At 42.2% G+C, this 22,245-nt stretch overlaps 1 protein-coding gene across 8 annotated transcripts in view; it reads left to right on the top strand.

Moving 5' to 3' along the window:
• Positions 1–22,245, top strand: part of MAP4K4 (mitogen-activated protein kinase kinase kinase kinase 4) — a 132,319-nt gene that overhangs the window by 100,868 nt on the left and 9,206 nt on the right. The window contains exons 14-27 of one of the 8 annotated variants that reach the window (XM_033147617.1): positions 1,341–1,427; positions 2,112–2,312; positions 3,422–3,583; positions 6,489–6,719; positions 7,539–7,645; positions 8,900–9,051; positions 10,382–10,479; positions 11,642–11,650; positions 12,208–12,383; positions 13,550–13,670; positions 14,709–14,900; positions 17,838–17,952; positions 18,408–18,575; positions 19,080–19,223. In XM_033147617.1, coding sequence (XP_033003508.1) covers positions 1,341–1,427; positions 2,112–2,312; positions 3,422–3,583; positions 6,489–6,719; positions 7,539–7,645; positions 8,900–9,051; positions 10,382–10,479; positions 11,642–11,650; positions 12,208–12,383; positions 13,550–13,670; positions 14,709–14,900; positions 17,838–17,952; positions 18,408–18,575; positions 19,080–19,223 — 1,963 coding nt within the window. Of the gene's footprint in view, positions 1–1,340; positions 1,428–2,111; positions 2,313–3,421; positions 3,584–6,488; positions 6,720–7,538; positions 7,646–8,899; positions 9,052–10,381; positions 10,480–11,641; positions 11,651–12,207; positions 12,384–13,549; positions 13,671–14,708; positions 14,901–17,837; positions 17,953–18,404; positions 18,576–19,079; positions 19,224–22,245 lie in introns of all 8 variants that reach the window. The other 7 variants (XM_033147618.1, XM_033147616.1, XM_033147620.1 and 4 more) reach the window with 7 other exon arrangements.

The following is a 22,245-nucleotide window of genomic DNA, read 5'->3' on the forward strand; positions in this document are numbered from 1 at the left end:
ACAGGGATGTTCGTTGTGGGACTAGATGGGCAGTTCTGCCCCTTCCACACGTTCTGAGAAGAGGGCTCCTGCGTGCAGCAAAAATCCACCTCACACTGCACATCTGGGCCCCATTGAATGGGGGCGGTGGTGATACACAAATCCATTTGAGATTACTAGTTGCGTGCAACTAGAATTGGACCGGGGCTAAGGGGGGGTGGGACCCAACCTTCTAACAATACAATGGCAACTCAGAGAGATGTTATTCAAACTCTATCCCTATGGCTGATTATAAGAAATTACACTTCTGTTTTCACTTCACCTGAACTCTGGATTTACAAGAGGTGCATATAACAAATCTGTATACATCATTTCTTTTCCTTCATGAGATTTCAAGTAGCTCCCATTTTGCCACAGCACTGAATCATTAATTGCTTTTGCATACACCGTCTCTCTGTGTTTGAGTGCATGTGTTTTATGTTACCTACATTTATTAATTTGCATGGTAGGATGTTCTTAGCTTTTGGATATGGTGCTGCATATTTAGGCTTGGTTTAGTGGGCCAGACAAAGCAGTGTTTGACTTCTGAAGTGTAAGGCTTAGAATTCCAGGTGAAAAGGCTTTTTTGGTCTTCTGCCTGTTCTCTAGTGGATGTTTGTTTGTTTGTGTTTTGTCATAACCACCACATACTTGGGCAAGACTGGCATTGCTTTGATGACAGAGGCTAGGATGATCTACAGTCGAGGTTAGAGTTGTGTTTGGCAGAGTAGTTCCCTGTGGGAAGCTTGCAAAAGGGATGCCTTAACGAAGCCTGGCTCTAGCTGTTGCTAACGGTTCATCACACAGTGCCTAAAAACTAATTATTTTAATAAAAGTTGCATGTGGTTTTGCATTGGCTGTGTTGGTAAGACTTGTTGTGTTTTTAACTCTCGGTTTGTTTCAAAAATACATTTTTGCTTATTTTTTTCTTTAATAAACATTTTTCAAAATTCATCAGACAACCTAGGAACTCTTCCCACCTGACTTTCTCAAAAACCATCTTAGTCTTTTAGTGGAGTACTTTTCAGCCATTACTTTAGGTAAGTGTTTCCCAAACTTGGGTCTCCAGCTGTTTTTTGGACTACAACTCCCATCATTCCTAGGTAACAGGATGTGGTCAAAAACAGCTGGACGCCTAAGTTTGGGAAACACTGCTGTAGGTGATAGGGTTTTCTTAACTTGTTCACTGAGGATTCACAAGAAGCGATTCACCAGAAGTGAATTGTCATCTGAAGGTTGCCTGGGGTGGTTTTGCTACTCAGGTGGTTTCGATGCATTCCTGTTGTGAACAATTTTATTGCTGGGTAATTTCTGTGTGACAGGAGTATATCAGGCGACAGCTAGAAGAGGAGCAGCGGCACTTGGAAATTCTTCAGCAGCAGCTGCTCCAGGAGCAGGCCATGTTACTGGTAACGCACCTGTATCTGTTTTTGTTCAGTAGCAATAGGTTTTTTCCCTTTCTCTGGCTGGTGTCCCAGGCTTTTCCCAGTTGGACACAATTGAGCTTTACTGTATGCACAATAGAACTTTGGAACAAAAGCCATTTATGTTATAGTGCATTGGGCTGGCAGGCACATGTGAAAATTACTGTATCACAGTGCAATAAGAGTAGATTTCCGTTTTTAAAGTTGGGGATGTACTGGCTTGGTAGTCAAGGTTTTTTTTTTTGGTTTGTTTTTGGAACAGCCCTCCTTAGAATAACAAGAATGCAGACCATAATATTTATTATTATTATTATTATTATTATTATTATTATTATTATTAAACACTGAATATAAAGGTCAGGTTGTTGTCTCCTTCTCCCTTCCCTTCCCCTACCTCGCTTTCAAAAAATAAATAAAATACACTGTCCTTCAAGATTACACTTGATTGCTCTTCTTTAAAAAATAATTTAATTAATTAAAACACCACTGTTCCTGTAGGTTTCCTGTCTTGCTCAGGTTAGCATAAAACATCACCAAGAAACAAACAATAACAAAACCCAATACATGCTCCTTGGGGTCCAGTTTTAATGGTTTGGTATACTCGGTTGCATTGTAGCAATAGTATACCCTTGGTATTCACGTCTTGAATGCTGACCTGTTTTCTCAAAGGAATACAGATGGCGGGAAATGGAAGAGCACCGGCAAGCAGAGAGGCTGCAGCGCCAGTTGCAACAGGAGCAGGCGTATCTCTTGTCACTTCAGCATGACCATAGGCGGCAGCAGCAGCAGCAGCAACAAGAAAGGAATAAACAAAATTATCATACTCCTGAGCCTAAATCCCATTATGAGCCTTCTGAAAGACCACGGGAGGTAACCGATGCTTTCTTCAGCGCTTATTCATTTAAAAACATTTATGCTCCATATATACATACAGTGGACCCTCGGGCTAACGCTACCTTCGGGTAACGTAACTTCCGAGTTGTGAACGTGGCAAACCTGGAAGTGGGTTTGCCGCTCGCACATGCACAGAAGCGCTTTGCAGCACCGCATGCATGAGCAGAAGTCGTCCTCCGGTTATGGAATTTTCGGGATATGGCCAGGCCTACGGAATAGATCCTGTTCGTAACCGGAGGTACCACTCTGTGTGTGTGTGTGTGTGTGTGTGTGTGTGTGTACACATGTACGTACACACACACACACTCATTCCAAGGAATTCAAGAAGGGCTACATAGTTCCTCTAGTTTATCATCATAATTATCCTGCAAAGTAGCTGAGGTTTAGAGTGATGATTTGAACCCGTTGCCTTTGCAGAGATGCCCGGTCCTGGATGTTGAATAGTATTGAGAGCCAGTGTGCTTCAGAGGGTTACACGCATGGAAAAATGGGACTCTTTTACAATTCTGTGATTCTTTTAAAGTCTTTTACGATTGGATCTATTTCTGCCCATTCTGTATGCAAGTGACCATTATATCATTTTGCAGCAATAGAGTCCATATATGTGTGTAATTTCATGTACATTATATGGAGAATGCCACTATCAACCCTCTGGAGGAACCAAGTGTGATGAATACACTGTAGGCAAGAATCAGAGGTGGGCTGGTTTTTCAGCCATTCTTGAGCTTCTCATTGAGAAACTGATAAAACCTTCTAAGGGACTCCTGGGTTTTCATGCACACACTTTGCAAACCTTTGCAGTCGTTCATTATGTAGAAACACTGTTGTTCTATTAGCACCGTTTCCCCCCCACCCCATTTCCGTCCATTTTTTTGGTGTGTGTGTGTGTGTGTGTGTCAAAGAGAGAACAGTTTTACTAGTTAGAAAGACATAGTAATTCAAATGTGCTTTTGTAGTTGATGTAACTTTTGCAAAGTTTTGTCATACCTGGTATTCCTTGAAATCCCACAAAAGCCGCAGACAATCTTCCCGGTCAAATGTGGCCGTGCAAGTCCAGCTCGCATACTTTTTGGTTTTTCTTTCAGGTTGACGATAGATATAGGAAAAATAACCAGGGCTCCCCTGAAGCACAGTCTAAACAGACGAGCAAAGTGTTGGAGCCACCAGTGCCTTCAAGATCAGAGTCCTTTTCAAATGGAAATTCCGAGCCTGTTCAGCCTTCACTGCAAAAGCCAATGGAACCACAGGTAAAGGCAGAAAAGGTATCTGGGAGAAGTAAGTGGGAAGCTGATGAATGACCGAAAGGTATGGAAAGCCACAGATACAAATGATAAACGCGAGGATGGAAAACACGTTCATTATGTGTGAATGACTTGTAACTCCTGCGCTAAGCCAAGCTAGCTAACACTGCACTTGCACCTACTTTTTTTCTTTTCTCCTGGTAAAACTTAAACTTACCCTGACTTCCTGCAGCTTTCCTTAAAGTTCGGCAGGTTGTAAGGAAGAAAAATGTGTTTTAGTGTATTCTGTTGATAGATGTGCGATGAAATACAGAAACACTTACATTCTGCCTGCTGACTTGATCTTTTGGAAGGACAGCGATGCAGCAATTGACCCAGAGTCTCGTTCCTTTTTAATGGTGGTTTCCCCTAAAATTCTTCCAGTGACAGCTGAGTCATCTAGTGGCATGACTTAAGTAGCAAGCTACTTACGGCAAAAACAAACAAACCACTGTGTTGCACTTCTGCAATCAAGCAGAATCAGTCCATCTGTGAAAGCAGTCTTGGCCAGACAGCCATGCAACCAGGTCTCCAGGTGTAATTTTACCTTCATGACTGCTTTTGAGGGATGATTCCTTTGGCTACAAACAATACTTCACTGATATGTTCCCCTTTCATTACACTTAAGGATTAAAACAAACAAACAAACAAACAAACAAACAAACAAACAAACAAACAGAGCAGGGTGACTGATTTCCTAGTTGAATTCATTTCATGGGATTCTCTTTGTATATTTGTAGGTGACACCATGTAGGTATAATATATTTTCAGAAGTTGCCACCTCTACCTTTTTAGCCTTGTTCAGGTACAGTCTGTATACAAACAGGTTGTTGTTCACCTGTGTAACACAAGTGCAGAACCCTCTTTTTATTTCGAGGTGATGTGTTAGAAGAAAATAACCTGTTTTTGAAAACCTTAGCCACTTTTGTAAATATTTGGCTATTACATTCTAATAGATCTTTGAAAACCTTTACAGCGACATAGGTTGTCAGTAGAAGCTCAAGAAAAACACGTTTCTAAATATCTCTAAAATGCAGTTTTAATATAATACATTTATGCTAGAAGCTTGCAGCAAAACAAACTGGCCGCTTCAAATCACTATGTGAAATGGTGGTGGTGGTGTCGATTGGGATGGCATTTTGCTCCCCTTTTAATTTCCTGTCTTCTTTGTCCTTGAAGCACTTAGAATTCCTTAGTTTCTCCTAAGTTTTCAGTCTTATTCCATGTACTTGGACTCCTGGGTTCCTCATTCCTTAGCTCCTCCTACATTCTGGCGATTCTGCACAATATCCCCTTATGACATTTTAATCCCTGCAACACATGATCCTTTTTTCTGTCCTTCAAAGAAGCTGACCTCTAAACTGTTAAGAGCCTGTTCAGCTGAACATTCCATGCCGGTGGATCGGCCAAAATCATCAGGGGCTTAATTGCCATAATCAGTATTTGATACACCCGCAATACTTGTTCTGAACAAACGCACACATACATCCACTTTCTCACACTCTTGTTGCATTTAATTTTGCCCGGTGCTCACTGTGCTCAGAGTTCTGTGATTACTTGTTTGTAGGGTGAGCTTGAATCTGGACTACTTCCCAGATTAATAAAAATTGGGTAAATTTGGAAGCATCAAGGAAAACATTTCCATTTCCTTTCAAAATATTAGGGGGGCAGTGAAATTACACTGGTGTGTTTATTTTTAAAAATGTCCTTAATGAGGTGTGCAGGCTGCGGTGGAAAATAGTACTTAGCAAAATTATATATAAGTATATCCCCCAAAAAGGTGGCAGTGAATCGTTATTGCAAGGCTTCCCTTGGAGGGTTCAGAGTTAACTATGGATTTAAAGCTGTGCTTCTATAGTGTGTGTGGTCATATTTATGTGTCGTCTCTAATGTGCATCTCTAGTATAAATTACCTGTGACACATACGATATGCGTATATTGTTTTTTATACAGCATAGTGTATGTGCATTAAATATATATATATATGCCAGTGTGCACATATATAAATACATTGACTGCTGAAAATGTAAAGGGTGTCTTATTTTTGTTCTATGTGATTCTGTCTTATTGCCTTAAAAGCAACTTACTGCGTGATCTAAAGATGCTGGCAAATTGTTTTGAAGCTAAGATATACCGTACTTTTCCTTGTATAACACAACCCCCATGTATAAGATGCCTCCTATTTTGGGGGACTGAAAATTAAGAAAATGGGGGGAAGATTGCACAGAGTTGTTGAGCTTTTTTAAGGGGCTAACACTAACACACACACACATGGCAACAACCTCCTAATGTCTGTCCCCTTGCTGGCAGAAGCAGCCTAATACCTGCCCAATTTCCGCAGCAACACGTCCAATCAACACCACCTCTTGCCCCAGACATCAATAACACACTGCAGACCATCTCTGGCTCGCACCATCGACCAATCCCACTAAGCACTACCCATTTATAAGACAGCACCCAGTTTTAAACATAATTTTCCAGTAAATTTCAGTAAAAACATGGAAAAGTACGGTATTTGCCAATATTATCTTATACTATTCCTTTTGATTTGATACTTGGATTGAAATTTTTCATCCGGCATAGGTTCCGCAAGATGGAACTTGCCCTTACCTCTTCCCATTAATTTGTGTGCCCAGAGCATACACCCCCCCCAAAAAAGCTGATTTTATGTTCTCTGTGCACCTCCCTTGCTTTTAAGCTCGTATTGATTTTCAGCCACATGCTTGCCTTACATCATATCCCAGGTTGTGCTTATCCTGCCATCCAAACACCCTCTTGTGCCTTTTTTTATTCTGTGTTTTGATGGGGGAGGGGGGGGAAGCCCGTGTGAACAGAACGCATTGAATGTTCTATGTTTTGTTTTCTTCGTAAGGTACAGTGGTCCCACCTGGCATCTCTCAAGAACAATGTTTCCCCTGTCTCGCGGTCCCATTCCTTCAGTGACCCTTCTCCCAAATTTGCACATCACCATCTTCGCTCTCAGGACCCAAATCCACCTTCACGCAGTGAAGTGCTAAATCAGAGTTCTGACTCTAAGTCTGAGGTACCCGACCCCACCCAAAAGGCCTGGGCTAGATCAGACAGTGACGAGGTGCCTCCAAGGGTAAGGAAGTAGAAAGACAGAATTTTGAAATTATTATTATTTTTTAACAAAAAGAAACAAAAAGCAAAACAAAAGTAATGAAAGGCATGCGCTAGATTTTTAACTAGTGAATTGCACACCCATAAGAACGACACTGGTATCAGAAACAGTACTTTAGGCAAGGAGTTCTCCCTACCCCTCTTCAGCCAAGATGTGACAGGAATTTCTGCCCTAACTTAACACAAAAATGCCGTATGGGCGGTGGCTGTTATATAGAAGTAAAATATTATGCCAAGTGATGTAGAGAAGAAAGCATATGGATAGTTGAAAGCTATCTCTTTGCCTCTAAATGGAACACCAGGCTTTAAACCAGCAGGGTTTCGTTGAAATATCTCTGTCCACAAAGAAAGTGTTTTCTTGCTTGGTTTACTTCTGTCAAATATAATCTTGCTTTCCCCCCAGTTCTCTGCCTTCTACTGATCCATTACTAGGCGTTTGTTGGCTCCTTGGGACTTAATTTCCTAAATTTCTCATGCTATTATAGCAGATTGCTTTTTGCATCCCTTGCTTCAAAGTCCTGTGTTCTAAACCGTCATGGTAGTCTGTGAATATGTGTTTGTTTGCTAGTTACCTACTAAACTCTTACATTGTTTCCAGCATCTTAGATGCAGTCCAAAATGAGCTTAAGGACTCTAGTTGGTGAATTATTTTAGAACTACTTTGCTCAAAATGCCAGTGTTTTAATAATGTACCCCAATGCATTGTTGCAGCAACTTATTGATTGATTGATTGATTGATTGCTATGCCATGTTATCTGAATTGTTTAATCTTCCATGCAAGGTACCTGTGAGAACAACATCCAGATCACCTGTGTTATCTCGCCGAGATTCGCCGCTGCAGGGCAGTGGACAGCAAAACAACCAAGCAGGTCAAAGAAATTCCACAAGGTTTGTGGTATTGTGTTTCCCACTTCGGCTATTGGGAGGAGCAAATTGGAATCCATTGTTCCCAAAAACACTTAGTGTTGAGAGATGTAGTTTTAAGGTGGTTTCTGCTGCATCTGAGCAGCTCCTAAGGACAAGTTTATACAGTCTCATATAGGAAGTTATCTCATGCCATTCAACTATAGTTGGTTTTCTTTTGGAATGACATCTTAAAGCATGTTCATGGGTAGTGCAGGCAAAAGGCTCTTAGTCAAGATGCTCGTGAGTGGGAACCAACTCCCCAATTGCACCCACCTCTTCCTCTCGCCTGTTGTCTCTTCTCACGCTTCCTCCTCTTGGGATCGTTCCATACCACCTCTCAGCAGGAGAGCACAAGCCATGTGAAAGTTACTGCTTCTTCTCCTTGCTCCTCTCAGTAATTGCTCATTCAGAGAGGGCTATGAGGCATATAGGGATTGGAAATGGGCAATCTGCTGTGGCATGATAACGCTGGTCCCGTACACTGGGCCTTTTCGTAGCGTTTGTCTGATTGTATCTCCAGCTAGAGATAACCTGGAAGCAATTGTGCATCCGCCATGAAGTGCTTGTTTGGCTTAGAATCATAGAATTGCAGAGTTGGAAGAAACTTCAGGCGTTTCAAGTATTCATTCTGACTACTCATGAGAACGTGAGATTAGAATTATTTATTTATTTATTTATTTATTTATTTATTTATTTATTTATTATACCCTGCCAATCTGGCTGGGTTTCCCCAGCCACTCTGGGCAGCTCCCAACCAAATATTGAAAACACAATACAGCATTAAACATTAAAAACTTTCCTAAACAGGGCTGCCTTCAGATGTCTTCTAAAAGTCATATAGTTGTTTATTTCCTTGACATCTGATGGGAGGGCGTTCCACAGGGCGGGCGCCACTACTGAGAAGGCCCTCTGCCTGGTTCCCTGTAACTTCAATTCTCGCAGTGAGGGAATCACCAGAAGGCCCTCGGAGCTGGAGCTCAGTGTCTGGGCTGAATGATGGGAGTGGAGATGCTCCTTCAGGTATACTGGGCCGAGGCCATTTAGGGCTTTTAAGGTCAGCACCAACACTTTGAATTGTGCTCAGAAACGTACTGAGATAGTGATAGAGGACTAAGAATGTCTTCCGGAAAAAAGAAGCATTGTTAAGGCAATAAAATAAAATATAAACCTTGAACAATGAGGTGTTTTTCAACAAACAAACAAACAAACCTCTTTTATTTTTATTTTTCCACACAGCAATATAGAGCCTCGCCTGCTCTGGGAAAGAGTGGAGAAGCTGGTGCCAAGACCCGGGAGTGGAAGTTCCTCTGGTTCCAGCAATTCCAGTTCACAGCCCGGGTCGCATCCTGGGTCCCAGAGCGGATCGGGAGAGAGATTCCGAATGAGATGTAAGACACGACATTTTCTCTCTCTCTTTGTCATTAGGAGATTAATCTGCATTCTTCTTTCGAATTTGTTGGTTCACTCAGGACAGGGGTGGCGAACCTTTTTGGCTCCCTGCAAGACAACTTGCAACAGGTGGGCAGGACAACCTACCTCTCAATCACATGACACCATTATGCCCGCATATGATTGACAGCTGGCTGCCCTGCCCAACTGCCAGAATCCAAAGTGCCCAGCACCCGCCAGACTATGGGGCACTTGGGAACCACGGTACAAGGAGTGTCGCCAGCCCTAAGTTTAGTGCTTGAGGAGAAGCTCCAATCATAGGGTTGGCAAGCTGCTACTTTCTCCCTCCCTATCAGCTGAATCTGCAAGTGTTGACTGAGCAAGCCAATGCCTGCAAAAAGTAGGTTTCTTTTTCTTCCCTAACCTGCCATCGGCTGATGGGGATGGAGTAAAAAGAAACCGGCTTTTTGCAAGCTATGAGAGTGGCCAGTGTGGTGTAGTGGTTAAGAGCGGTAGACTCGTTATCTGGGGAACCGGGTTCGCGTCTCCACTCCTCCACATGCAGCTGCTGGGTGACCTCGGGCTAGTCACACTTCTCTGAAGTCTCTCAGCCCCACTCACCTCACAGAGTGTTTGTTGTGGGGGAGGAAGGGAAAGGAGAATGTTAGCCGCTTTGAGACTCCTTCGGGTAGTGAAAAGCGGGATATCAAATCCAAACTCTTCTTCTTCTTCTTCACATAGGGCTTTTTCTCCCCAACCACCAACCTGCTTTTTGTACCAAGCAGGGAGAAAGTGCACAGCCAGCCATGGCAGGATTTAACCCCCTCTCAGCTGATGAGCAGGGAGTTAAATCCTGACGCTTTGGCTGAAGATACCTGTTCCCTGCTAGGTAGGAACAGATAAGGGCAGCCAGCGCAGAAATGGACCCCACCCTCCTTGCCCATAAGTACCAGCAGCCATTTGATAGGTCGGTGGGCATCAGGGGAAATGGCTTCATAGGCCTACTTCAGTCTTTCTCATGCTTGGGTCTTGATAACTTTTGTTGGACTACAACTCACGTCATCTCTGACCACTGGTCCTGCTAGCCAGGGATGATGGGAGATGTAGTCCAACAAGAGCTGGAGCCCCAAGTTTGAGAAACAGTGGCCTAACTGGTGGGCCAGGATTGGCCCACAGGTTCCGCACCCCTGATTAATTAATTTAAGGTATCTCAGTGGGGATGGAGAAATAAGATGCATTGAAATATTAAAACTCCTATTGCTTTAACATTCCTCTTTAATTTAACTAATTTATTATTTTCCTACCTCTTTTTGGTCTTTATTCATGTAGCATCATCAAAATCTGAAGGTTCACCATCGCAACGTAGTGAAAATGCAACAAAAAAACCAGAAGAGAAGAAGGAAGCTTTCAGACCTAGCAAACCTGTGGTGAGGCTCTCAGACTATGTTACCTCCTCATCTGTGTCCGATACATAGCATAAAAGTTTGCCATGTGAAGTTTTACATAAGAGACGGCCTACTGATACGTTTAAGGTGCAGGAGTGGAGAGTTAAGAAGGAAATAAAAAGTTGGAAATGTTGGAAAGTTACATGAAAAAACTTATTTTCATAAAATCCAGCATTAGATATTCACTCAGGTTAAATCCTGTGAACAAACAAACAAACAACAACACACCGTGTTAATACATTTCCTGGAAATTATCTTTACTATTTTATTTCATTTCATTTTATTATTTGTACCACGCCCATCATGCTGCCGTTGCCCCAGCCACTCTGGACACATGCACAGTGCATTAATGGATAGTTTTCAAATGTATTGAGGAGGTGTCCACATAGAAGCTTTCTGTACATGATGCTTCTCTTGCATTGCTTAAACCTCTACTCAAAGTGAGCAGGACACTTTTTCATAGTTCAGTTTGCTAATAGGCAACCATAGTTCTATATTAGTAATAGTAAGAGCTATCAGATTTGCAACAGTCCTAGCTATCTTATGGCAAGAAGCTGCAATTCCAGTAACCATTTGATAACCATTTCTGAAATAGCAGAGACATCACCTTGCTGACAAAGGTCCGTATAGTTAAAGCTACTACTAGAATTGTACTGAAAACTCCTGCTTTTTCAAAGCACAGTGTTCTTCATTTTAAATGAATATTGGCTATCAAAATGCATCACTGAAACGGAGCAACAATCACACCACGAGTAAATGCCACATAACAACTCTTTTTGTTGTTGTTGTTCCTTCCAAATATCTAGCAGAGCATTTCAAGTTGCCCCCTTCATGTTACCATTTTTCCTAACGTGTATGTGTAGAATGGTTGAATAAGCAAGTCTGTTATCTCCCACCACGGTCCTGATTCCTACTCAATATATTGTTGTAGCTTGTTGTTTTGTGTTCTGTTCCTTTGTTCCTTAATAGCAGTTTTTGAGCAAGCTAGTGATGCAGCTTTAGCACCTTGAAGACAAAAAGTGGCTGGATTTATTTTCTTCCTATACTAAACTTGTGTTGTAATGTTTGTTTTCCCCCAATTGCACTCCATTCACTCTTGCCCTGATGTCAATTTGCTGAACCTGTTCGTTTGACTGGTCTTCAGGGAGAAGTGGTAAGCAGTCAACTGTTAGTTTAATGCTACTGAGAACAATGAACCCTCTTGCCTTTGTAATTATTATAACATTTGCACAGCTTTGCTCCGAGACACTGTGGGTGATATCCAACAGTGCCCTCCCACTCACGTAATGGGACTTCCTCTTCATCTCATCTCCCATTGCAGACCTTATATGCTCCCCAGATCTGTTCCAGAGGATTGGGGAACCCTCCCAGAGCAGAATATGGGGGTACAAGGGACTGCAGCAGCGCAGAGAGGAAGGGGACACACCATCCCATCTGTTAGTGTTTGATAATGGCGAAAGACACTAGGCAAACTTCCCAGCAATCAGTTTGACACCTGCTTTTTTAAGTGAAGTGTGTTACTTTCTATTTGAAATACACTTAATTATCAAGCTGCTTGGCCATTTTGCTCCATGCACACCAAAGAAGTAATAGAACTAAAAAAGTTTTCTGAAATAATAGCGTCAGCTGTGACTAAATAGATTCAGCTTTTGGAACACGAAATGGGCAGTGTTACCCATCACCTTGTGCTTTTCCTTCTGCTCCTTCTAGAATTTAACTGATTTGGCGAAGGAATTACGAGCAGTCGAGGATGTGCGGCCTCCACATAAAGTGACTGATTATTCATCATCCAGTGAAGAGTCGGGAACAACTGATGAAGACGATGATGACATAGAGCAGGAAGGAGTTGATGAATCTACTTCGGGACCAGAAGATGCTAGAGCAGTGTTAGTTCTCCTTTCCCTCTCTTCCTGATGTGATGTATTAATGGAACTTTTGCTTACAAGGCAATTTCATTTTGTGAATTCTGGTAGGGCTTCCAATACTGTATTCAGGTATGGAAATTGTGATTCGTGAAAGGTGTTTAACCATTGCTATCTTTTAGTTCTTCTCTAATTCTGTGATCCTATAGAATATAGGACTGTGTGTGTCTCCTTCCATAATATAAACACAACATTGGCAGTCTGCTATATAAGGGTTCACAATATCCTATAATAGGAAAATGAATATATCTTGAAGATGTGGATAAAGTAAGATGAATTGATAACTGAAAAGTGCATGTTTTGAAGGCACCAATAACAGTAATTAGTTTCAGTTTTAATACAAATATTTGACTTACCATTCCCTGAGAAGCTACTAGCCAGTTTACAAAAGCTTCCCTACTTGGCTGTCTGGATGATGATGATGATGATGATTTAAATTTCTATACAGCCCTCCATCCAAGGATCACAGGGCTGTTTACAATTTAAAAACACAAGAGTGTGTATCATAGTAACATACTATTCCCCCCCCCCAAAAAAAAACTTGTTCACTGCAGGCATCCAAATGAATGGGGGTTCGCAAATAAAGGCTTTCGAGATTGGCAAGGTTTCCATGATTAAACGTATCCTAGTACTTCTGTTAAAATAATCCTTGTGTGAAATTACTTTAGTACCGCTGTAGGTAACAGGTAGCACTGTGGTCTAAACCACCGATCAGAAGGTTGGCGGTTCTAATCCCCACGATGGAGCGAGCTCCCATTGCTCTGTCCCAGCTCCTGCCAACCTAGCAGTTTGAAAGCACGCCAGTGCAAGTAGATAAACAGGTAGTGCTGTGGCAGGAAGGTAAACGGCGTTTCCGTGTGCTCTGGCTTCAGTCACAGTGTCCCGTTGCACCGGAAGTGGTTTAGTCATGCTGGCCACATGACCCGGAAAGCTGTCTGTGGACAAACGCCGGCTCCCTCGGCCTGAAAGCGAGATGAGCGCTACAAACCCTGAGTTACCTTTGACTGGACTTAACCGTCCCGTGGTCCTTTACCTTTACCTTTTTTTTATTGCTGTGGATACTAAAGAATCAGAATAGAAACAGAAAGGGCACATGAGGACGCAATCGAAATGTCTCCTTTACCAAACAGATCCACTCTAAACCTGAGCAATGGGGAAACAGAGTCCGTGAAAACTATGATTGTGCACGACGACGTGGAGAGTGAACCTGCAATGACTCCTTCCAAGGAGGGCACTTTAATTGTCCGACAGGTATGCATTCTTTCAAGTGTAGTTTTTCCTCTCCCTCCCCCCCCCACCCTCATTAACTCACTCATTCTTTCATACTCTCTTCCTACATAATATCAGTTGCAGGACATACAGAAACAGTTAATAGCCTCTTGTTGAACCAGCAGACATTTCAGGCCTGCAAAGGGAGTAATAGTTTCCACACAACATTTGTGCTTACGTGCATTGTAGTGACACTTGACAGCACTGTGCTGAGTTTATCTTAGTCTTGGACCAACACAAAGGTTGAAGAGCTGCCGGCCACTGGAAGGAATCTCTGTTGTGATTCTCAACCTCTAAAAGGTGTTTTACAAACAACTAAATGGTGGGAGAGCCAGATCCAGCAGCAGAAGAGTTCAGAACAGCTTACATACATTTTCCAAGAGGTTTCCTACCCAGACAGCTTATGAAGCCAAACCTCCTTATCTTTACCAACAGAACTATCAGGTCACATGGTCTTTCTGTCTTGAAATGTTATGCACATTATTGTCAAGGCATTGCTTCCCTTGTCTTGAACTTGCGGGTCTGTCTAGTGTGGTAGTTTGTACAATATGAACCTCACTCATTACTGAGTTTTCCCAGTTCTGCAGCTGAACATCCCTATCAGAGCCTCGTAGGATGTATTAAAATGCCATGCTTATTGTTCAGATAACTCAATTAGGACATTCACCAGATGTTTCAAGCACTTTCATCTGATTGTGTCTTAAAAAACCAGAACTAAATAATAAAAAAGATGATAGTAAAAATAACCTTAGGGAACGTGCAGGTTGGTGTGGTAGTGTGAATTTGGTGAACAGGAGCTTAATTTTGCTGGTGAACAAAGCTGGCTTTGCCAGGGAACCCAAACATTCCTGTAGTGTGTGGCTGAATTCTTCTCACCGCCACCGACCTTTCTAATGGAGGCATCAAGGCTTGGTTGATGTTATGCATTGGTTGAAGCATTGAAAGTAGACCAGCTTTCTAGGGACAGAGAGACCTTTACGCAGCACTTGAGCAAGACAAGTGTGCCTGTTTTTTCTGCAGAGTACAGTTGACACAAAGCGTGCCAGCCATCATGAGAGCAATGGCTTTGCCGGTCGCATTCACCTCTTGCCAGATCTCTTACAGCAAAGCCATTCCTCCTCCACTTCCTCCACCTCTTCCTCCCCATCCTCCAGCCAGCCGACACCCACCATGTCCCCACAGACACCCCAGGACAAGCTAACTACTAATGAGGTATGTCTTGCCCCACAGCTGGCTGCTTTCATAGGGTTATTGCTTCATAGCTAGCTTTTCCGGAGGAGCTCCAGCTCAGCGTCCCTTTTCTGCCGCTGTTCTTCTTCTTCCTGTCACTTAACCCCTCACTCCTCAAAAATAACACATTTCAGCTCTTTACGTACCAAAACCCCCTTAACTCTAGAGCAGTTTTACCCCAAACCTGCCAGTTGACTACTCTTGCTTCCTCCCCCCCTTTTTAATACAACAAGTCATTAATTGCATGGCTTTTGGATAAGCTAAACTGATTGCCCTTTTGGTATTTGTTTAAACGCTGTTTTGGGGAGAGTGGCTACTTGGAAAGGTCACACTTAGGGTAATCTGGCTTCTTCAGATGACAATACTACCTGGTTTAGCATACTACTAAGTAACTACGCATGTAGTGGGGTCCTTGCTTTGGGAAAAGGAGTGCACTGTCTTAGAAAGGAAGCTTTCTCCAGCTTAACCACAAGAAGCTGCTTTTTTGAAATTTCTTGATGGGGAAAGGGAATGAAGCAACCGGCTCTCAGCTTTGTTTCTGTTGTTTTATTGTTTTGGAATGTCGTGTGAAAAGATGTGTCTCGAATTTTAACGGCACAGATCCGCTTTGAAAGGCATTTTACAAAATTGGAGGCAGCTTTCCTATGACATACAGTGGTGCCTCGCAAGACGAAATTAATTCGTTCTGCGAGTCGTTTTGTATTGCGAAAATTTCGTCTTGCAAAGCACGGTTTCCCATAGGAATGCATTGAAATTTTCGTCTTGCGAAGCACGACCATAGAAAAATTTGTCTTGCAAGTCACCTAAAAAATCACAAAACCCTTTCGTCTAGCGAGTTTTTCGTTGCACGAGGCATTCGTCTTGCGAGGTACCACTGTAGCTACTCTTTCCATGTGAAGGCTGTCGATAAACTTGGAAAGTGCCCTCTGGTGGTAGGGAAGAGCTTTTGTACACATGATAGGTACCTAAACAGAAATACTTCCAACAGATTAGATGTGTGCAGGTTTTAAATGGGGGGTGGGGGGAGAGAGGGAGAAGGCATCATTTATTTCCAGAAGCTTTTACCAATGAACAGAACAAGGAAGACAGGATTCGGAACCGAATCGCCACAAAACGCTCCTAAAGCAGCGAGGCTGTTCTGGCAGGGCTTTCAAGGTGTACAGATGCACCCCAGAATCACACTCCTTAAAAAAGGTTTTTCAGTCGGAAGCCAGTTATTTACTGCACTGATTTGGATAGTCCCTGTGATATTATCAGGAAGTCTTGCCTTCAATCCCAAAGTTGCACTGGGGGGGAAAAGAGAGAGAACGTTAAGAAAGAGTGAAATTGAGACAGTGTGCATGAAAATTCATGAGATGCTTCAGAATATTAATAAACAGTCTGCAAGGAAATCAGATTCTAGCACTGGAAAACAGAAGCCACCTTACAAACCACTGCAAATTTGTAGGTGCCGCTTGAATGGAAAAAAAACCCTCGTTTTTTTAAATAACAAAATTAAATTCATGGTAGCGGCATCTTAATTGTTCCCGGATTGTAGTCTTTTGGAATTTCACAAGTAATCCCATGTTAAAGCGGTAGCTTATCTTTCACAAGAGGGTCCTGCTTGAGGGCACAAGGGAGGAGATGATATTTGCCCGTTTCCCTTTCTTTACCCTCCCCTTCTGTTCCAGAGGGACTTTAACCCTCTAGAGCAGATTTTCTGGAACACACAGGGGGACTGCATGGAAAATGAGGGAGGGTCGTTGAATATCTCTTCCCCCTCTTCTGCCTGTGGACATGTACAATGAATAGAACTCTGTCTACTCTATGCAAGTTTGGAATCAAACCCAGTGCATATTGCTGTAGGGTAGAAGTCAGTTATTTGAACACTATCAAGGCCCATCTCTTCCTTTGTTCTAAATACCATGTTTTTAAACAGCCGCAGAGTTTTTGGAGTAGAGAAACAGAGCTTGTAGAATTTGGTGGAAGCAGAATTCCTTTTAAAACCCTAGTTGCATGAAGTCCACTTTGAGGGACATGGTAAAGGCTCTCGGTCATTAAGAGGTTTCGTAGGCAAGAGGACTGATGTATGAAAAAAAAGCTTAGTTAAACATCAACTCACCCTCCCCCACCCCCTTTTTTGTCTGTAGTAACTTTATACATCACACACTTTGTTTTTAACCCGTGTCGTTCTGCCTTAAAGTGTAGTGTTGTCCCTGCGACAATTAACTCTCACAATCTGGCAAGGGATTTTTAAAGTCATCCCACTTCCACTTTTTAACAGTTTCATTGTTCCACTTTTCTCCTTTCGTTTGTGTTTTCCATGTTTATTGTGTTTTAACTTCAGGGTGCACCGGTGCCTGAATATTGCTTTGTGTCCCTGTCCACACCTCCCCTCCCTAATAAGTCCCCTTGTTCAATAAAGGTTCAGTATTTTTCTGTGAGAAATGATGGTGGAAGAAATTGCTGCAGCTTTCTGGCAAGAGGCTCAGTTTACAAGGGAGATTTGAGAGCAAAAGAATTGTCCTACAATTAACTGGGTGCTAAAATGGCTTATCAAATGTAGAACTGAATGCCTGATTCCTAATTGCTCAAATTTTGTTGCACTAGAGGAGACTATAGTTCCCAGTTGGTCACTAGCTGAGAGTAGAAGAGGAGCGAGAGGAAACATTCTTGTACGCTTGTTTTAGTGAACAGGCCTCATTATGTAAACATCTAAATTAGGACTGTGAGTTGGACTGAACTTTCACAGTAGCGCTTAGGAAAAATGTTTACTTAAAATGTTTATGCTACTCACGTGTAGGCAGCACTTGAGGAAGAGGGACGAGAATGCTTCTAAAACAGTGCTGTCCAGTAGTGGCTGCAATTATTTGTTTGGTTTTTTTGTGATCCTATTTGTTTATATTATAACCATTAATGACTCTGAAATTTACTTTGCAGACTCAGTCCGCTAGTAACACACTGCAGAAACACAAATCTACCTCCTTTACACCTTTTATAGACCCTAGATTACTACAGATATCTCCATCTAGTGGAACAACTGTGACTTCTGTTGGTAAGTAATATAAACACAAATGAGTAAGGCTTATAGTAACTGTTGAAATGCTTAGAACAGTTCCCAGTAGGCTACAGTTGTACCCCAGAAGTCGAACAAAATCCGTTCCAGAAGTCCGTTCGACTTCTGAAATGTTCGGAAACCAAGGTGCAGCTTCCGATTGGCTGCAGGAAGCTCCTGTACCCAATCGGAAGCCATGGAAGCAGCGTCGGACATTCGGGTTCCAAAGAACGTTTGCAGACTGGAAAACTCACCTCCAGGTTTGCGGTGTTTGGGAGCCAAAACGTTCGACTTGCAAGGCGTTTGAATTCCGAGGTGTGGCTGTATATGTTTCACATGCTGTACCTAACAGTGTTTTTCTTCAACTTGATGTGCATATCGTGTGAGCCCAAATGTATACTAAAAGATAAGTGTTTTTTCTCTTCCTTTCTTCCTTTTTGTTTTTTTTGCAGTAGGATTCTCTAGTGAAGCAATGAGGTCAGAGGCAATAAGGCAAGATCCAACCAGGAAAGGATCAGTTGTTAATGTGAACCCTACAAATACACGGCCACAAAGCGACACCCCAGAAATCCGCAAATACAAGAAGAGATTCAATTCTGAGATCTTATGTGCTGCCTTATGGGGTATGCAATCCAGTGTCGGTCGCTAGTTCCTTCCTTTTATATGAACATGTTGCAGATGAAGCATAAGGTCATAACAAAAAAATCTATTGGAAATTTGGGATTAATGGTTGTCGAAAGTGTTTTCAGATTAGTTTGCTAGGTGCAGTATGTTTATCAGGCAAAAGTTTCAGAAGTATGCATGAAGTTTACTAAAAGTAAATTGAGCCAGTTTGCACAAGAGTAGACCTTTGTATGGGAGAACATTTCCATGAAAATTCCTGGAATGCAATTTCTGTGAGAGTACGGCAGGCATGGAAATGAAATCCACCCTGTTTCAAACTCTAGATGGAAGGAAACTCTGCTTTAACAGCATTTCTGGAATGTTGGTGTGTATTCCATGCCCTGGTGTCATATTCATTCTTGTTGTGTGAAAAGGTTTGGCGTTTGCCCAGAGATCTGCAGATATCTACTGAACTGGCCAATCAAGGAACTTTTGTGTTCTGACTTGATATTATTTTACCTTAGGGGTGAATTTGTTAGTGGGTACAGAGAGTGGTCTGATGCTGTTGGACAGGAGTGGCCAAGGGAAAGTGTATCCATTAATAAACCGAAGAAGATTCCAGCAAATGGATGTACTTGAAGGTCTAAACGTCTTGGTGACAATATCGGGTAAATATAAATTCTCTTTAGAAAAAAACACCATGTTGTGGTCTTTCTGTTATGGTTCGAACCTTTACTCTATATGCTTTTATCTCTTTTTGCTAACTCTTTCCCCTTTTAAATTGCTGTTTCATCTATCAATAAATCTATCAAAGGTTCCTCCAGAGAACACGCTACTTTTAATATTGGATATGGAGAACTTGTGGCTGTGCAGATGCGGCTGGAATACAGTTCTCATCTATCCCAGACAACGTGGTCTATAGTGAAGAATGATTAACAAAGGTGATAGCCAACTAAAGTGTTAAACAAAGTTGTTGTTGGCATCCATCTGTCTTGAGAGACAATGGAGTGCACCTCCAGGGGTGAAGTCAAACCATTGTGTTAGCAGCAACAAAGTGACCTCCCCAGGGCGCAGGCCTGGGCAGTGTGTATGGACGTCCTGAGCTGCCCAGACAACACAAACCCCTCACAGTCTCACTGATGCAGTCCAAAGAAAAGCAGAGCAGTACATTTGGCACTAGCTTGGCTTCAGGAGTAACTGGAATGAGGTGTACAAGGTGCCATCTGACTTGTCTTAGGGACTCCACCTTGGATTTGGGTAGGGTTTACTCCTTCGCCTTTTCATCTCTTGAAGATATCCCACAAAGACAGCAGAGGTTTAGAGTTTTCCTTCTCCTAGGTGGGCGAGCCCCATCTGCCCCACTTTTTCCTCTACAGCAGGTGCAGAAACCGCCTTCTTGACCATTGCACCCATTATTGGTCTTGTCCACTCAATCCTCAGGAGCCTGTCTTTGCATGTAGGGAAAGTCCCTAACTCACCAAGGGATGAGGCCCATCAGCTACCCTCTCCTGGTTTAGGGTTGAAACAGTTCCTGGGGTGTGACCGCTGTCTCATGCTGACAGCTTCTGGGAGCCGCTGGTGATTGCTGAATGCAGGGTGGGGACCAAAGGGGAACAAACTGTCCCAGAAGGAACATGACATGTCCCTCACCAGAGGTACTACCCCTCCCCTAGCAGCCCATACACCTTACTGAAGTATTATCTACTGTAATTAATGAACATGCCTAAGTTGAGTCTATTTCAGTAGGTCTATTTCAATAGGTCTACTCTGAGTATATCTTATTTGAGTATATCTTGAGTATACCCAATAAATTAGTAGGACTACAAAAATAACCTTTAAATAAATGAGAAGCCTCTCCCTATGGAATACCATTTTGCCTTTAAGCTCATGTTTATTAATGAAAGAGTCTTTGTGGCCTCCCACAAAACATAAGGACACTGAACAGCTGTTTCTGCAACTGCTGGGTTGGGACCCACTAATGGGGTACAGCCTGATCCAAGCTGGTTCGTAACAAGAGCATTACCACCATGCAAATATATAGTAAAAGATGGGTAAGAAATGGATCCCCAAATGCATGCTTGGGTTAAAGGTGGAGCTGAAAAGGTTGATGATATACCTGGTTGAAGGTATGTCCCTGTAACTAAGGATCATGCAGTTAAAGGGTTAACATAACGTGCCTTAAAAGAGGAAACAATATTCAAGTAGGAAACGAGTGAATGTGGCAAGGAGCCTTGATCTCCAATGACGCAGTTAAAAACAAAGGATCACACACAAGTTTTAACCGCATTCTTTCGCCATCAGCAATGTGCGAAGCTTAAAAACAAAAAAAAACTACAGGTCTTTTTCCACATCATGTCTGTTACGATAAAACTATTCCAGTGATGCAGTTCAGACCCAAGTTCCCATGGATTCACATGTTGTAACTGAGTAAATACTACTCTAGGAAATAAATAAAAAAAGTCTGAGGTAATGTTGTGCAAATATTAATACAAATCTAAGCAAACAATTCTGTCTGTTTAGGCAAGTCTAACCAGAGATGCAGTCTTATTGGCATGTGTTGTTTTTATCTATATTTTGATAATGTGTTATCACACCTAGCAATTTTAAAAGTTTGAATTTTATTGCGAATATTTTGTATTGTTTGTATTGTAAACTATTTTTGTTATGGTTAAATGAATAAAAATGTGGCTTGAAAGATTGTATTGCCGGGTTGTGAGTGAGAGAGACGGGTGTTTGCATGCACCTTTTTTCCCTTGCTACAGTCACAACATAACTGTTGTAAGCTTTAGGAGTTTGCTGTTTTGACCTCTTGGCTTAGGTACTGGATTGGAGAATTCAAAAGGTCAAGTTTTGATGGACAAATTGGGCATGGGCCAGAAGCAGACCTCTCTGTCGCTTCCTAATCCTCACCTCCCCTACTCCCCACAGGAATTTGGAATTCTGCATTTGGAATTTGGAATTCTGCATATGGAATTTAGAATTCTGCATTTGGAATTACCCATATCTGATAGCGCCCACCCCCCAATGGCTCTTTATACAACAACATTTTGCACTTGCCTTCCAAATCAGGATTTGAAGCCAGCTTCAACCAGGAAGTAATGAGTTGACTGTGAGCAAGGCTCAGTTGTGGTGTAGTGAATGGTAGCTTAGTAAACCATGGTTTATTAAACTAGGAATGGGTTTTGGGACCACATGCTCCCCCTTCTCCTTCTCCTCATACCCCAACTGTGTCGCTTCAATCATGGCTTCTCTAAATCCCCAGTTTCCAGTTACATCAGTCACAGGAAACTGGTTTAATGCCAGCTTGGTAAACATGATACGAAAGCACGATTGAAGGGCTGAAGTTGATGCGAGAGTTGATGTATGAGGGCAAGGCGGAAAGAACGTGTTGGTCCTGATGCTCAATCCTGGTTTAATAAACTATAGTTTATGAAGCGGGGACCACTGTGTGAAAACAAGCCCTGAATGTACATAGGGAGAGAAGAGTATGTGAGCACAGAGCTTATTACTCGTCCTTCAAACCATTATTTGGAGGACTGAAAATGTTAAATCTGAACTGTGTCAACATGAAACATGGCCTGTTCCATCTTACTTTCTTTAGGTGGAGTTTTTATTTTTTTTAAACATAACAGGCAGTAGCAATAGTTGGAAGGAAAGTTTGCCTTTGGTGAGCTTAAATGATTGGCATAA

This window comes from Lacerta agilis, chromosome 4 (genome assembly GCF_009819535.1).
Source record: "Lacerta agilis isolate rLacAgi1 chromosome 4, rLacAgi1.pri, whole genome shotgun sequence".
NCBI classification, from domain to species: domain Eukaryota; kingdom Metazoa; phylum Chordata; class Lepidosauria; order Squamata; family Lacertidae; genus Lacerta; species Lacerta agilis.